Source organism: Saccostrea echinata, unplaced genomic scaffold (genome assembly GCF_033153115.1).
Source record: "Saccostrea echinata isolate AGI-Se365-2 ecotype Australia unplaced genomic scaffold, CSIRO_AGI_Sech_v1 ptg000057l, whole genome shotgun sequence".
Taxonomy (NCBI): Eukaryota; Metazoa; Mollusca; class Bivalvia; order Ostreida; family Ostreidae; genus Saccostrea; species Saccostrea echinata.
The window spans coordinates 2046126-2063805 of NW_026889806.1; the positions used below are offsets into that span (position 1 = coordinate 2046126).

The 17680-nt window shown below is 35.5% G+C and overlaps 1 protein-coding gene across 2 annotated transcripts in view; it reads right to left on the reverse strand.

Moving 5' to 3' along the window:
- LOC133174124 (uncharacterized) overlaps positions 1-17680 on the reverse strand; it is a 72889-nt gene that overhangs the window by 10863 nt on the left and 44346 nt on the right. The window contains exons 34-52 of one of the 2 annotated variants that reach the window (XM_061309167.1): positions 14849-15415; positions 14166-14750; positions 13912-13968; positions 13111-13698; positions 12227-12310; positions 11410-11976; positions 10605-11186; positions 10414-10473; positions 8264-8830; positions 6009-6044; positions 4962-5528; positions 4823-4849; positions 4057-4692; positions 2954-3589; positions 1959-2588; positions 1765-1848; positions 1235-1421; positions 896-1026; positions 521-769 (exon numbers count right to left, since the gene is read on the reverse strand). In XM_061309167.1, the coding sequence (XP_061165151.1) occupies positions 521-769; positions 896-1026; positions 1235-1421; positions 1765-1848; positions 1959-2588; positions 2954-3589; positions 4057-4692; positions 4823-4849; positions 4962-5528; positions 6009-6044; positions 8264-8830; positions 10414-10473; positions 10605-11186; positions 11410-11976; positions 12227-12310; positions 13111-13698; positions 13912-13968; positions 14166-14750; positions 14849-15415 (6840 nt within the window). The remainder of the gene's footprint in view (positions 1-520; positions 770-895; positions 1027-1234; positions 1422-1764; positions 1849-1958; positions 2589-2953; positions 3590-4056; positions 4693-4822; positions 4850-4961; positions 5529-6008; positions 6045-8263; positions 8831-10413; positions 10474-10604; positions 11187-11409; positions 11977-12226; positions 12311-13110; positions 13699-13911; positions 13969-14165; positions 14751-14848; positions 15416-17680) is intronic. The other variant, XM_061309166.1, reaches the window with a different exon arrangement.

Below are 17680 nucleotides of genomic sequence, written 5' to 3' on the forward strand. Positions count from 1 at the left end.
AAAAAAAAAGATTGGAGACCTACCTGTTATATTTTTAAAAGAAATAGTTACAGGAAATAAACTGGAAAGGAAAGGAAACGAAAGATCCATGTTCACGATACGACATAACGGAAAATGCCCTATCAAATTGTGTTCTTTTAAACATTACACGTGATATAACAGTTGCAATATTGCAGAAAAAAATACATAACATGCGTTAGCAGATTATGTAATTTTTTCTATTGTGATTAAATTGAACAGCTATACCCTGTAAAACACCAAAAAAAAAAAGACATTTATTGTTGATAAATTATTGTATTATCGATCCATATATGACATAGAAGGAAGAGGCATAAAACAGTTGATCTGTTACATTTCTTCCATATTTGGAGTTAACGATGACTTTAAAGAGACTGGATTTGTTATTGTTGCTATTGATAACAGCCAGATGCTTTTCAGGAAAAAGGAGAAAATATACAGTGAATGTAAAAATAATTTTGTAAAACTACTGAAAACAATTTCACATTTTCCCGTCACCTACCATTGCACAGTGGGTTGACCAGTGTAGAACTGAAACTATGCAGGGCATCAAAGTTTTCTACACGGAGTAGGTTTTCTTTAACAGGAGGTGTTGTCAGACCTATCAGTTCTTCTTCACGGTGTGTGTATCCAACTGCCACCGTTAACAAGGTGGCTCCGGTTCTCTTTAACAGTAAGGCCTCTGGGATCGTATCCTCGGGATTAATATTAGATTCACCATCAGTAATGGTGATTACAACATTCGGAACATCTGTAACAAAATCAAAGATTACATTTGGAGAAAAAAAATGGGTGTATTCAGTTAAGCTTGATCTCTTCCAATACCAAGTATTTTTCTAAACCATTGAAACGTTTGAAGGAACTGAGATCCACATACCAACTCGGTCTCCTGCTGTCGATATAAATACCCGTTCCCTGGCAAGGCGGAGAGCAGAGGAGGTGTGTGTTGACCCATAGACGTAATCCACTCGTTGTAACGCACTTTCTACCTCTGCCCTTGTACTATACCTGGAAGACATCAAAATATGGTATCAAACTTTTTTTCATGTCTAACCAATTTAATACCCTTATTTCATTATAATTTATTATTAATACTTCATTTAAAAATTTTTAAGACTGAACGAAGAAAGCCAAGGGATGAGACACTTTCATGCTACGAACGTACAAATGAAATATTTATTACGTTTAAAGTATTTGTAATAAATTATATTCGTACTCAGAGAGGTCAAACTCCAAGTTTGGCCAATCGCTAAATGTTATAACAGCTACCCGGAAATTTCCACTGTCAATGTCAAGGTCAGAAATAACTGTATAGGTAAAGTTCAAAACTTTCTGGAATCCGTCTTGGCCAACACTACCGGAAGTGTCCAGAATAAAAACAATATCTCCCTGTCCTCTGCAATCTAAGTAAATTATGTATTAATGTGTATTAAAAACAACCTGTATAATCTGTTTGAAGATCATATTTGAGAGCATTAATGTGAATATTTCAATCGTCTAAAGTCATGAATAGAACAAAGTAAATATTTCTATTAAACATACAAATGAAAGCTAAAGAAATTTTCTTAAAGACAATTTTGCTTAAATATGGAAACATACTTTTGAAAAATCACAATAATCAAATTATTGCCATTAAGTCTGAATTTGGACGAAAGCTACATGGATGAGCTAAAATTCTTTATTAAAAGAGTATTTTTCGATTTCCTTTAAGCATTTACATGTATTAAATTATGTAAATATTCTTACCACCAGGTCTTCTTGTTGTAGTGGGTGGGGGCAAAGTAGTAGGTCTTTGAGGTCGTCTGCGTGCGCGTTCTGGGGCGTCTCCCACTAAAAGTTTAAAACAACAAATCAGGTTTGCAAACACTATAGGATCAGAATGTTTGGTCATATAACAGTATGTTTTGCAGCTTAAAAGTTGAAAAAATTCAAGAACTTACTGTCTTTCAGTGCAAATTGTAATATTCCAGGAACTTCCAGAAGATCGCTCTCTCGAGTTGCCAAATGACGGTATGTTCGTAGAGGATAGGTAGCAATTTCGCTTACTTCTGTGGTATCATCCAGATAATACCCGACTGTAAATAAGTTGATACCATCTCTTTCTGCCTGATATGCGGCTTCGTAAGCATCGTATCGATCGGTGCTCTCTTTTTCACCAGTTAGAAGAATGATGAAGTTTCTTGCGAAACTTCGGTCTCCATTCCTCCTGGTGAACATGTAGTTTTTGGCTTCGTTTATTGCCCTAGCAGTGTTTCTATCCCCGGCTCTGTAACCTATTCTATCCACTGCGCGAATAATTTTGTCTTTTTTATCGTAAGCATTTAACTGCCATTGAACACTTGGTCGCGTGCTGTAGCTCATAACTCCAATACGAACTTCACCGCTATCAACGTTTACATTTTCCGCCAGATATTTGACAAAGTTTTTGAATGACCGGAACTGCTCGGGTTTTACAGAGGAATCCATGATAACCACGATATCTTGTCCTCTCTTCAGTGGCTCTGGAGTAGTTACTGGTGGTGGTGTTGTCGGTTTTGGTCGAGGTCTTGGTGGTTCGATATCCTCATCAACTGAAGCGTGAAATAGACACAATCCACATTTACTTCGTGCATTAAAGGGGAAGCAAACTTAAACCAAACTTCATTGTTTTCTTTAAGAACGGTAGAAATTTGTAATGACAAATATTCTTAAATTGCAAAACTAATAACGTAGCCTATTTTTCCAATTAGCTTTATGAAAACCTCAGTTAACCCTACTTTTATTTCTTGTTTAGATGTTGTATGTTACCTCATGTATCATTCATATGGTTCTGAGTGAATAACCTGAACGCATTTCTTAGAGTCCTTTTTCAGTGACCATGCTTTGAAACAAAACTGTCATTTTGTTTAAAGTTACGTATTACTCTAAACTACAAACTTTCCTCGAACTATCTTACCTAGTCCCAAAACTCTGTTAACGGAATCGTTCACCTGTCTGTCATTCATATCAGTGTTAACGAGATGCCTGTATGTCGACAAAGGATGCGTGGATAGCTCGTCAATTTCTGTGGTGTCATTTAAGTTAATGCCGACAGTAAAAAAATTGATCCCTGATTTCTCCGCCGTCTCTGCTGCGGCCCAGGTACGATACGTATCAGCACTCTTGTCGTTTGATGTGAGTAGTACAACAATATTTCTAGCAAAGTTTCGATCGCCTCTATAAGGTACAAACATACTTTGGCGGACATAATTAATGGCTCTATCTGTATTTGTTCTTCCTGGGGTGTATCCAATACGTTTCACTGCTCTCAACACACTATCCTTATCCTTATATCGGTTAAGATGCGCTTCTAGGCTAGGATTGGTACCGAATTTCATCAACCCTACTCTGTATTCTTCATTGTCTATATTCATGTCCTGAACCATATTAGCCACATATGATTGCATCCACTTAAAGATCTCTGGAGGGACCGAGGAGTCTAACATAAAAATCAAGTCTTTTCCTGTGGTCCTTGGAGTTGTTGTTGTGGTAGTTGTAGAGGTTGTTGTTGTCGGTTTGGGTCGCGGTCTCCAGGGTTCGACATCTTCATCGACTGTAAAGGTAATAAATATAGGATCTCCCATGATTTGTAGTTGGATATGATTTTTATCCAACGAGTTGTGTGTTTTTTTTTATCCCCGAGCCTTGGCAAGGGGATAAAAACACACAACGAGTTGGATAAAAGTCATATCTAACTACAAATCATGGGAGATTCTTTTTATCCCATGTTTAATAGGACTCCACTTTCTTTTACTTCATCACTCTAACGCAAAAACCATTGTGACGTCACAACTGCACTTAACTGTGGGTTATGATAAAAAATATCCAATGAGTCATATCCGCGGGATAAAGGGGTAAACATGGGATAAATGTTAATATATAAGGTTTTCATATTTTAGTATACGACAATAGAAAATGTAAGTACTCTGTTGACATTTGGAAACCTCATTTTACTTGAAGCATGGAATTTAATGAACATGTAAATTTATATTAAATAAAAATTAAAAATAAGCGTCATACTTGTTCGAATAAGACTAGTAAGTGATCTATCCACTTGAGGCTGGTCCATGCTGGTGTCTATCAGTGTTCTATATGTGTCTAACGGATAGGAGGATAATTCATTTATTTCCGTCAAGTCCTGAAGGTTGATGCCAACAGTATAAATGTTGATGTCGTCTTTCTCTGCACGCTCTGCTGCAGCCCAAGTGTCATATATATCAGAACTTCTATCATTGCCTGTTATATGAACTATCAAATTTCTAGCAAAACCCCTGTCTCCATTTCTGGGCGTAAACATCCTCTGCCTTGCTGCATCAAATGCTCTGTCCGTGTTTGTGCGACCGCGCCGATATTGGATTCTGTTAATACGATTCTTGATGGAAGCTTTATTATCATATCTGTTAAGCTCAAACTGTACATCGGGGTTAGTGCTATATCTCAGAACACCAACTTTGTATTCTTCATCATCAACGCTTAGTTTATCTACAAGATTACTAGCATATTTTTTCATGAAATCGAATGTGCGTCGATCGACAGAAGAATCAAGCAATATTACAACATCATATCCGGTGGATCTCTCTGTTGTTGTTGGAATCGGAGTTGTTGTTGTTCTTCTAGTAAAAGTTGTAGTGGGTTCGATGGTGGTGACCTTTGTGGCTAAAACAAGGACTTGTATATATGTGAAAAATGTTTATGAAACCAAGATATTATTCGCTAGTTCTGAACTTTACTGAATTTTAAATATTATTAAAATGTTAGAAAAAGCAATATATTGTTTTAATCTTACTTCTTCTGGTTGGCCTAGGTGATGATACTGGAAAAATATAAAGCAAATTATTAAACTAAAATTTCGTCAATTGGTGAATATCAATAGTCGTTTTAAACGTTGGTATTTAATGAAAATCTATTGCAACCTTTATACTAACCAGGGCACAAAGATCTAAAGATCCGCTCATCCAAGTCTTTCAGTTCATCAAAGTTATTTACAATAAATGTGTTTTCAGAGGCAGGTACGGACGCTATTTGATTTAATTCAGTTACATCACTCAATCCAATGCCTATTGCATAAATATGTATGCCATCGTCCCTGGCCTGTGAAGCCTCATCTTGCAATCTATACGCATTGATATTAGATACACCATCAGTAAGAATAACAGCAATGTTTCGCGCGTCCCATCTATCACCATTTGCGAATGAGAAATACTTCAGTCTCATATCTCTGATTGCGTCAGCTGTATTAGTACTTCCAAAAATCCAAGGAATATTGTCAATAGCATTGAAAATGTCTGTAGAAGTGTTATAAGCATTTAAAAAGAAGTGATCGTGCACCGCTGTGCTGTAGCTAAGAATTCCTACTCGAACACTCCCAGAATCGATGTCAGAATTTTTCAGGAAATCTTTGCAGAAATCCAGCATTTTCTGGAAGTTGTCTTGACCGACACTCGTTGAGGAATCCAGAATGATGACCAAATCCACCTTCTCAAAGCCACAAGCTGATGTAGAAAACAAATGGTAACGTCATCTTTGGAGTTAAAATACTAGTGCATTGTACTTGAAACAATTAAAAATTGACGTAGAATTTTTGTAAATTTTTGTAAATTAATTTTCTTCAAATGAATTCAGATGTGGCCAGGAGTAAGTGAATGACTATCCACATATCTCTTGTGAAAAATTAAATTTGTTTATATATTCTCCAGGATGTTCCCCCCCCCCCCCACCACACACACACAAACACCAATACATAATAAAAAAAAATAATAAAATGCCCGCCGTGTCATGGTCCCATTGAATATTCTAGGGGGAAATATGATTTGATAGAGCTATGAAATTCACGAACCATTAGATGTAAAAGAGAGATCGATGAACAAATTGCTATGCACGGAATAGACACTTGCACGTCAAGAATATACATCAATTTGAAGGTTTTTTTTAAAGATAATTTATTAGTAACATAAGTTTAAACAAGTACTTACAAGTTAAAGTCGTCGAAGGCGTAGCAACAGTTGTAACTTTGAAAATAAAAACAATTCAGATAAGAAAAAATAAATCTTATAAAGCATAAAATTTATGAGCAGTTAGATGAAAAAAATGACGATCAAATGGCTACACACGGGTTAGAAAATGTTAAACGTGAAGTTCAAGTATTGTATCTAGGTGATAAATTCTGAGATATCTATTCAACAATTACACATACTTACCAAATCTTCTGTTTTATACTTTTTAAAGAAATAGACAACTGTTAATATATAAGCTATATTAGTGATATACAAGACACTAGAATAAATGACACACAGAAAAATTAATTAAACTTTTCGTTGGGTAGCTTTTTCCATCCTTTTAACCTATATATTCAAACAAGTTACACTTATAAACATCAGTTCACCAATATCTCTCATGATTCTTCTATTAAAGAGTTAAGTAAATGAACCTTAGAATTCCATGTATTATCAAATCTAATAACTCTGATCAGAAACAAGAGACATCCAGGTACCATTATTGCTCACCTGGCTATAGCCAATGTATAACAGATATCGCTGACATCGATCGCCATAAGCTCACCGGCCCCATGGGCCAGGTGAGCTAAAAAGATCAAGAAAATATTCCGGTATTCCTATACCTTTTTTTCAAGTTAAATCGACATGATTTAAGATGTAAACATGTTATTATATAACTGCATGGCTAGAATTAAATTAAAAATTAAAACACTACAAACCATGCCGTTTTGATTATCACTTCGTTAGTAATGTTAGGTTGTCTGAAAACGTTAAATACAGTCTACAAGATAAAATGTACAAGATAAGTTTAAAAACTAAAAATGCAGGTTTGAAAGGAATTCTTAAAGTTTAAATCTTGACCAGTGTATTTTGAAATATGTTAGATGAGACACATACAGAGCTTTAAAACTGATACGAATAATGAAGTAATACATACCTGTAGATGTTGAGTTTGTCAAAAATGAAGAAAAACGAATAAATAATATAACAGGCGGAATGCTCAGCATTTTACATAGTAAACAGATAGTAAGCTTTTACACCAAATTTTTTTGTAATGCGAATTAGTTTCCAGTCAATGATTTGAAGAAAAAACACTAGTTTTCTAATTCTTCATGTCCTTCCATTTGCATTTCCCTCTCTTATTTTAGATCTTTCCCTTTTTAAAAACTAATTCTTAAAAACTTAATGAGGGATTCGAAAAAGTAGACTTTCAAAGAAAAACTTTGTCTTAAAATATCCCCTAAGATGAATTGAATGTCCATAAATTCCTATGTAATTGGCAGGAACTTCCCAATAAATGTCGGTTATGTTAAGATACAAACAAATGCTAAAGCTTTATTGTAGTACAAGTTTACAGACAATGCAACTTTTCGTTATATATAATTCAAAATTTATCTTTAGATTATCACTACCAGCATGGTTTAGGAATGAATAATATCGAAATGCTAATATTACACCATAGTTTACTTAAAATAATACCAGGTTATGCATTAATTGAAAAAACCACACCCTTATTTTCCTGTTCAAAACGATAGGATATATATACATGATTCGAAGCAGCTGTAATTATTATCTCGGCTAACAAAGTTATTTTATAGCTTAAGATAAAACTTCTTCTAAAGAAACACAATCTCCATAGTGAAAATAAATGTACAATACAGAACAATATATCTTATTTCTCATACATTAACTTAATCACCTCTATTCAAGACCACAACTTCCTTCTGCTAATTCAATAGCTTTAATATGTAATCCTAATTTTTAATTATTGAAATTTTGTTGATGATAATTCAGACTTATTTGTTATTTATTACGTAGACAATTTTCTTTTAAGGACATGCGCAACATAGTTTTGAACTTCATTTCTCATTCCCTGTGTAATTTAAATGTTCCAATAATTGAAAGTCTTCTGTGATGCGTGTCGATGCTGCATACCTCCTCTGAATTAAATGATAAGTAAACAACAGCTAAAACTATATTTTTGTTAATCTTTTTAAAACAAAAACACAAGAATTATCATCATTTGATTTCTGTTAAAAGGTCTGGTGATGTCTGCGGATTTTTATTGTGTAGGAACATCTGATAGTACTGTGATTTTATGCATGTATTAGGATTATCTTGAAAAATTATCAACGGAAAAGGTACATTGTACAGTATATGTACGTTGCGCATGACCTTAAAAAGGGATTACCTAAGAATAGAGCTTCTTTCTATAAATCTTTAAACATACAAACCTGTGCAGGCTGCTTCAAATATTGTTTCATCTAGACCTTCTAATTCATCAAAGTTGTTTACAGAGAAGGCATTTTCACTGGATGGCTTATTTGCGATACCGTTAACTTCATTTAAATCTTGTAGACCGATACCAACAGCATAGATATGAATACCCTTCTTGCGGGCAGCTTCAGCTTCGGGTATGGTTCTACCGTAGTTAATGTTTGACACACCGTCAGTGATAACAATGCAGATGTTTGGTACATCTGCTCTGTCGCCATTTATGGCTGTGAACATGGTATCATGCATCATGAGTAGTGCATCGGCTGTATTTGTGCTGCCGTACTGCCAGGAAATATTATCAACAGCTTTAAACAAATCATTTTTATTAGTGTAGTCTTTCAAATTAAATTCTATTCTGGCCCCGGTACTATACGTCGCAATGCCAACTCTAACTTCACCTCCGTCTATGTTGGCAGCTTGTAGGAAGTTTTTCACAAAATCCAGCATTTTCCCAAAGTTCTCGTTTCCCACACTTGTAGATGAATCCAAAACAAACACTAAGTCTACTCTCTGGAAGCACTCTCCTAAAATGGATTTTTTCAGCGTTAAATAAAAAAAAAAATTAAAATTTTGTTTTTAGCTCACCCAAGTTTTTTTTTAAACTTGGCGTCCATTCATTTGTCTGCCAATCTGTAACTTGGCACTATTCATCTTTAGTTGCATGGATTTAAAATTATTTAGTGAAGGACCAAGAACCCTTCAATAGGAGAAAATCAAGAAAAAGGAAAATAACGTCGTGTCATTAAAAAAATATTTGTTATAAAGGACCACTGGGTCAGAAAAGATCAAACTTATTTGTGAGGTTTCTGACATAGTATAAATTCTAGTTTTTTTTTCAAATCCTGGCACCCGGGGTTAGGATGGAGTCACAATAAGGGGTCAAAGTTTAAGTTGGAATATTTAGGAACAAATCTTTAAAAATCTTTTCAAGAATTACGGGACGAGAGAAAATGAAACGTGTTAGCTTCCTGACATGTGTAGAATAATTACAATTCAAATCATGAACCCCAGGAAGTAAAATGGGGCCACATTAGGAGATCAAAGTTTTACATAGCAATATGAAGAGGAAAAATGAAAAATTCTCATCTCAAGAGCATTTGGTCAAAGAAGATAAAACTTATGTGTAATCTATCTAACATAGTATAGTTTTAAAATTTTCAAATCATGGTTTCCGATGCTGAGGCCACAGTAGAAGATTAAAGTTTTCCTTGAAAGTCTAAAGAAAAAAAAATATCGTCTCAAGAACCACTGGACCAGAAAAGAAGGAAAAATGGTGTCCCTGTAATAGAAAAAAATTTATATGGGAATATCATAGGAAAAATCAATTAATAAACTCTCTCAAGTTTGTTGATTCATTTTTTCTTCATATTATTATTGACCCTAGGGTTTAGGATTGGGTTAAAATCAGGGATCAAATATGTATGACGCATGTAAACAAGAAAAAAATCTCCACTATGGTAAGGCTATGTTAGTCATTTTGATATTGAATTACATCCCATTGTTGTGTGGATACAAAAACCCATAGAGTTAGGGTGGGACCACAATATGGGATCACAATTTTCATTGCAATAAAGAGGGGATATGTTTTAAAATCTGATGAAGAACGTATAGCAGGGCTGATCTAATTCTAGTGAACGTTGTGGTTCATGGGACTTTCGTTGTTATGTTATCGACAGTGCATGTTCATTCACACTTGATGAAATGATTTACTAATAAAGAGGTCGCTCGCGTGGTGTAGTGGTTAGAGTGTTGGCTGTAGAGTCGCAGAGTAAGAAGTTGATCCTTACGTCGCGGGTTCGAATCCCACTGCGGGACGTCCAGACTGGTCCTTCGGATGAGACCGTATAAATCGAGGTCCCGTGTCGCGGTAGGTGCAGGCACGAAAAAATTCCTCACTGCTTAAAGGCCGTAAGTGCCGAGTACAGGTCTAAATTTGTAAAATGCTTCTTCTTCCTAACCGTTAAGTGGTGGTGTCTCAATATGAGTGAAATTTCTCAAAGGGACATTAAGCAAACAGCAATCAATGAAACAAAAACAAACTAACAAAGAGCTCTGCTATATATAAGGTATTGTTAACTCATTAAAAAGGAATTCTAAATATTCTAACCCGGAGCTGGAGGCGTTGTTGGTTTTGGTCTCGGTCTTTCGGGTTGCACCTCGTCATCAACTTCAATGCATAAAAAATTAAGAATGAAGTAATTTCATTGATATTGTGTAAAGCATTAGAAATACACCTTGACCAAAATTTTGTTTAATTTTGTCACAAGTACAAATGAACAGATTGATGCTTCTACTTACTAACTCCAAGAATGTCATTGGCAGTTCGGTTAATTTGGGCAGGAGGTGAGTAGGTGTTTATGAGATGTCTGTAAGTCTTTAGAGGATGAGTTGACAATTCGTCTATTTCGGTTGTATCGTTCAGATTAATACCAACGGTGAACAAATTAATTCCCTCCGCCTCCGCCTTTTCTGCAGCAGCCCAAGCACCATAAGTGTCTTTACTCTGATCCTGGCCGGTAAGTAAAACTATTAGGTTCCTTGCAAAATCTCTATCACCACTGGATTTGCGAAACATACCTTCGCGAACGGAATCGATAGCTTTTGCGGTGTCTGTTTCCCCTGGTTTATATGATGCTTTGTCAATAGCAAGTTTGATGTCCTCTTTCGTATTGTAATCATTTAAGTCAAATTGAACATCTGCGTCTCTGCTGTAACTCATAAAGCCGACTCGATACTCTTGGTCTTCGACACTAAATCCATTTACTAAATCTTTTGCATAATCTTTCATGAACTGATAAGTTTGAGGCGGGACTGAAGAGTCTAGCAGTAGAACAACGTCATAACCAGACTGATGAAGTAACAGTGCTGTGGTAGTTGGAACTGCAAGATAAATGAATGCAAACTAAAAAAAAATACAAAAAAATATGACGGTTATGTTTTTAGTGGTCTGGGAAAGCGCCAATTGGAAATTGAATAATCTGTGTAGATACTACTAGCTCGGGTCTCCTTACATCGAGAAATGAACCTTTTAAAAGCAAAACCACATACATCTTCAATATAAAGATATACAGTACTAGTATGCAACTTAAAGCTTTTTTTATACCTGGACATGAAGATTCGAAGATTTTTTCGTCAAGACCTTCCAGTTCATCAAAAGTATCTACAGAAAATACGTTCAAACTTGCAGGCTCACTGGCTATTCCATTGACTTCCTTTAGATCTTTAAGAGCAATCCCAACTGCATAAATATGAATTCCCTTTTCCCGTGCTGCTTCTGCCTCAGGAATGGTTCTTTGGTAATTGATATTAGAAACACCGTCTGTCATTATGATGCAGATATTTGGAACACCGGGTCTGTCACCATTAACCTCTGTAAACATTTCCTCATGCATCATTTTCAGGCCATCAGCAGTGTTGGTACTTCCATATCTCCAAGGTACATTATCCACAGCTTCAAACAAATCAGATTTGGTCGAGAAGGAGTTCAGCTGAAATTCCACCGTGACATCAGTACTGTAGGACACAAGACCAACTCGTACCTCTCCACCGTCAATATTAGCTTCATGGAGAAATTTCTTGACAAAATCTTTCATTTTGTCGTAATTGTCATTCCCCACACTTGTAGAAGAGTCCAATACAAAGATCAAGTCTACCTTAGCAAAACACTGGTCTGGAAAACATAAAATGAACAATTTTATAATGCATTGATTTCCAGAGTCTGACTAAACAATAATTCTAACAAATGCTGAAAAAAATTTTCTTCATTATATTTGGTTCCTAAACGAAGTTTGGAAAATATTGTATTTACTTTGTTTCTCCGTTACAATTAGAACTAGTTTGAAAACTGTTGATGTCATATAAGAACGCATGAAAGATTTTCACTGAAAAATTATGTTCCTAGTCAATACAAAGAAACATACTTATTGTTGTTGTAGGTATAAGGGTTGTGGTAGTTGTGGTTGTTGGCTTGGGTCGTGGCCTTGGTGGCTCCACGACCTCATCAACTGCATAAGAGAAATATAGATTTGATAAAAAATTATCAAGTTTCTGAATGTAAATTTCATGCGATATCAGATAAATTTCACGATCAATATGTACTGGTCCCAGCTGACAAAGCAGGTAACAACATTGTCTTTGTCTGTAAGACTCATTATTTTGATTGTATTTTAGAGGAACTGGGATTTCATTCTGCAAGTGGTAATTCAACTTATAGCTCAATTTGTAAGGAGGAAATTCTTCACAATCATATGACAGTTATTAATATTTTTAATATTCCCAAAACTCAAAATGAATTTGAATGATCTTACTCTGTTTACTGTTCCCGATTTGTATTCTTTCAATGGACTTTTGAGCTTGATTACTGTTCGTTTCATATTAACAGTTTTATGTAAATTCATTGTATAACATCGATGAAAGATAAAAGGATAATGATAAAACGATTCATACCCATCCTGCCCCTTACCATGCAGAGTAACAAAGCAACTAAATAAGGGACTTTTTAAAAATAGCTTAAAAAGAATTCTGCAATCTTGCATGAAATCTATATTGCAAATTTTTGTTGAAATCAATGTAATATCTCTGGTCACGAGCAAACTGTGTTGGAGGGGGGATTTTCACAAATCAATCCAAAAAATTCACCTGCACATGTTAAAATGTCTTCTTAGAAAAGATGAAAGACAGAAAAAACGATACCAATATATTCCGATTCCCCTAAACCTCTTTTGAATGAGGCATAAAACGAAATGAAAAATTCGAAAGAAATTAGAAAAAAACAGTTGTATGGATTTAAAAACAAATCACTTACTCGAGCCGAGAATACCACTAGTGGATGAGTCAATAGCATCATCACCCTCCTCTGTATTAATGAGATGACGATAAATGGAAAGAGGGTGGGTTGAAGTCTCATTAATTTCCGTTGTATCGTCTAAGTCAAAACCTACAGTATATAAGTTAATATTTTCTTTTTCAGCTTGTTCTGCTTCATTCCATGTGGCATAAATATCATCACTCCTCTCATTTGCTGTCATAAGGAAAATGAGATTTCTTGCAAAGTCTCGATCGCCATTTCCTTCATTGAACATTCTACGTCGTACCATACGAATGGCACTTGCTGCATCAGATGATGTTCCCATTTTATGACCCACGCGATCTACAGCAGAAACAATGTCCTTTTTCGAAGTATAGTCATTCAGATCCCATTGCTTATCGTTTGATTCTCCATATCTCATAAGGCCAACAGTGTATTCTTTGTCATCGATGTTGAATCGATTGACCAGAGATTTGGCATATTTTTTCATGGAGTCAAAGATTTTCTGAGGAACTGAAGAATCCATCATGATAACAACATCATATCCAGAATCTCGTGGTGGGGTTGTGGTGGTGGTTGTTGTTGCTGTAAATGATAAAATATAGTGATTTTCTGTTCAAATCTAAGCCGGAAGAAAATGACTGGATAGGCATTAAATCTGCTCTCAAATTTAAAGATATGGATTACTTTTAGGTTAACCTTCGTCAATAATAATCTATTTGCTCCTTTGAAATATATAGTATCAATATCTAATAATTATTGAATATTTAAAATAAAGAAGATACATTCAATACTTACTCGTAGTTGTAGTCGTAGGTAAAAGTCTGTCTCTTCTAGAGCGAAGTACATTATCAACTGGAAACATAGTTGAAACAATATTTTATAAACTTGAGAAGAAAAGTATGAATGCTTTTGTAGTAGAATAATTTTTACCATTTTTGCAAAAATATATACGTAAAACTAAAGAATTTCTCATCAAAACAATCCTATAAATAGCTATGTCATCAACATGTCTGGAAAGAGAATCAATAGTTGTTAAATTTCATGGATACCCGAATTAGCTAGCCTTCTTGGAACTGCTTTGATGTCCTCTTTTCTTGTAATCAAATATCTATATGTACTGAGTGGATGTGTGGGAACCTCATCGACCTCAAATGTGTCGTTTATGTAAAATCCTACGGTATAAATGTTTATCCCCTCATCTTCAGCACGTTCTGCTGCCCGGAACGCCTCATAAGGATCCGTACTCTGTTCTACACCAGTCAGTAAAACAATTAAGTTTCGTGCAAAGTCTCTGTCTCCATTGTCCTCCTGGAAGTTCTCAAAGTTCACAATGTCTAGAGCATCTTGTAGATTACTTTCACCGGGTTTGTATGAAATGTCTTTAATTTTATCCATTACTTTTTGTTTGGTATCGAGGTCCTTTAAATATGCAAATGTATCTGAATCTCCGCTGTAACGTACGAGACCTATGCGATACTCTTCATCATCAATACTGAGATTATCCACAAGATTTGTGGCAAAGTCTTTCATTTGATTAAATACTCTTCTATCATCTACGGAAGAATCTAACAAGACTACAACATCATATCCAGTGTCCCGAGGTTTTGTTGTGGTAGGCATGACTGTAGTTGTTACTGAAATAATGCACAAGAGAAATGTAGAATCATACTATTTACCGTAAAGTCATTAGAAATAGAGAAAATACGATTGAAAAGTGAAATATAATAGGTACCTGGACAGACAGATTCAAAGATCTTCTCATCTAAACCTTCTAGTTCATCAAAGGAATCAACTGCAAACGCATTCACACTTGCAGGCTGGCTAGCAATTCCATTTACTTCCTTCAAATCCTTAAGTGCAATACCAATGGCATAAATATGTATGCCCTTTTCTCTGGCTTTTTCTGCCTCAGGAATCGTTCTTTGATAATTGATATTGGATACACCATCAGTCATGATGATGCATATGTTGGGAACACCTGGTCTATCACCATTGGCTTCCGAGAACATTTCTTCGTGCATTGTTTTCAGTCCATCGGCGGTGTTTGTGCTTCCATATCTCCAAGGAACATTGTCAACGGCCTCAAACAACTCTGATTTTGTGTTATAAGTGTTGAGCTGGAATTCTACAGTAACTTGGGTACTGTAAGACACAAAACCGACTCTCACCTCCCCACCATCTATGTTTGCAGAGTGAAGGAACTTTTTGAGGAATACTTTCATTTTGTCGTAGTTATCGTTGCCTACGCTTGTAGACGAATCCAGAATGAAAACCAAATCCACTTTTGCGAAACATTGATCTAAAACAAGCAATCATTTTGTATGTGTGTGTTTCATGTGACCCTAAAGATTTGTAACCAGTCTTCAATCAGATTGTGAAGCGTTTGCTGTTATTAATGATTATCATTTTCATTTTAAAATGAGATTTTAGAGTTTGGAAAGGTTGAGGTATGAAGGAGAAAATATGAAGATAAGCATGATACTCTGGTTGTGTGTTGTATTAAACATTGGCACCCAGTTTGCATTTATAAAATTGTGAATAGGTATCCAAAAGTAATTGGTTCAGCAGTCACAATCGAGTCAAATTGCAGAATGCAAAGTGAGAGGGGGCGCTAAGATTTTGTTCCATAATTCGAGCTAGTTGAATTTATTGTTAAAACAGCAAAAGTAGTAATACGTATTGTTTTAATGCATATCGATTGAATTTTAGATGCCAAAATGACAACTTCAGAAATGATCGAATTGTGTAACCTTTAATCAGTTTTTGGGTAGGAAAACCCCTTTCCAAACCCTCATCCAATCAACTAAAATCAACCCCAACCCAAAATTTACCTGCTTTCCTGCAATACTTGAAATAGAAAGCACAAAGTAACGTAAACAACACCAATTCATAATTATAATATAAATCTTCTACATGTACACCTCTGGAAAGTTTCTAGACCCGCGCTTGGACTTGCATCACCCTATCAGCACTAGTTTAACCGCATCATTATTGGATTGCAGATGATGTCTAGTACACATCAGTAGGAATTCACAGCATGTTTTAAACAGATTATTATTCAATGAACTTATAATATCTTTAACTCGCGGTAAGTACATTATAATTGGGGTGCCATTAAAAGGTTAAGTATAGAACGGGATGAAATATAATCTGAAATACAAATGGTTAGTATAAGCTTGAAAAAGGTAAAAGATTATTGGATGCCACATGCAGGTTAAACATTGAAGCAAGTCCCTGTGGGTCATTCCCACTCCCCGGAACCGGGAACAATAAGATAGCTTTAATTAAAATCGAAAGCCCCTTGGCCATCTTTGTATTATGACACATTAAATGGTATATGAGGTCATGAACCCCCTCCCCCTAAAACTACAAATGATCATATGCCTCGAAAATGGTTGAAAACTTTTCCCTCAACCATATATAATCTGGTTTCTTGTGTCACTAAATGATATAAAAGTCGACCCCTGGAAGGTCATCCCCCCCTCCCCCCCCCCCCGAAACTGGAAATGATCACAATATGACCTGCGTCAAAAATGCATCAATCCGTTTGACGTTTATTCATGATCCCCCTTGAATCAGCCTCCCTCCTAGAATTAGAAATGATAACCATTTAGAGCCCTGTCACTGAACTATGTGTACATTTTTGTACATATTCACAATTTGTTAATGTCAAAACAATGCTTTGGTTTGTAAACATGTACCACACAGAAGGGCTGGAAAGGAGGGAAAGAGGAATTAGAAGTTATTTCTGCATACATGGTCATAAATGTTGAAAACTACTAAAATTTGTGAATGTTTACCCCACTTCCCACCTGTCATCATTAATTACTCGATCCTTCTCACAACATATATGTTTATTAGTCAATAGATCATGGACTTTTTGGTCATGTTCCTACAGTCCCTGAAACGTTCTACTTTCCCATTTTTCCGTTCGCTAACCGTTCGTTCACCGTTCGTTCAGCGTGCGTTCACCGTTCGTTCACCGTGCGTTCAGCGTTCGCTCTCCGTTCACAGTTTTGCGTTCACCGTTCACCGTGCGCTCGCGTTCACCGTTCACATAGCGTTCAGCGTTCGCTCTTCGTTCCGTTCACTTTGCGTTCACCTTGCGTTCAGCGTTCACCTATCGTTCAGTTTTCATTGCCATTCGGAACTCCCAAGTGAAAGGACTTATCTTTTTGTAGGTAAGGAGTTACAGATTTTTTAATTTAATAACTAACATATCGTGTTTGAAGAATCATTATTTCATGGGGGAAAATATCTAGGATATATATTTTTATTATTCTAACTTAGCTATTAGGTTATTTATTAAATTACTCTGGAAAATAAATGTTGTTCTGTACCTATGTAGAACGATGCTGAAATATTAAATTTAACTAAGGGCAATGTGCAAATACTTCAAGAATTGCAACATTTTGTTTTGTTAAAGACGACAAATCGTTAATGGAGATATAATTATCCAAGTCAAATAATTACGCAGCAAAATTACGAAAATATTTATTTCTAACGCGTTTTTTTATTCAGTTACTACAGAAAATATGATAGAACTAGTTCTGAGAGTTATACA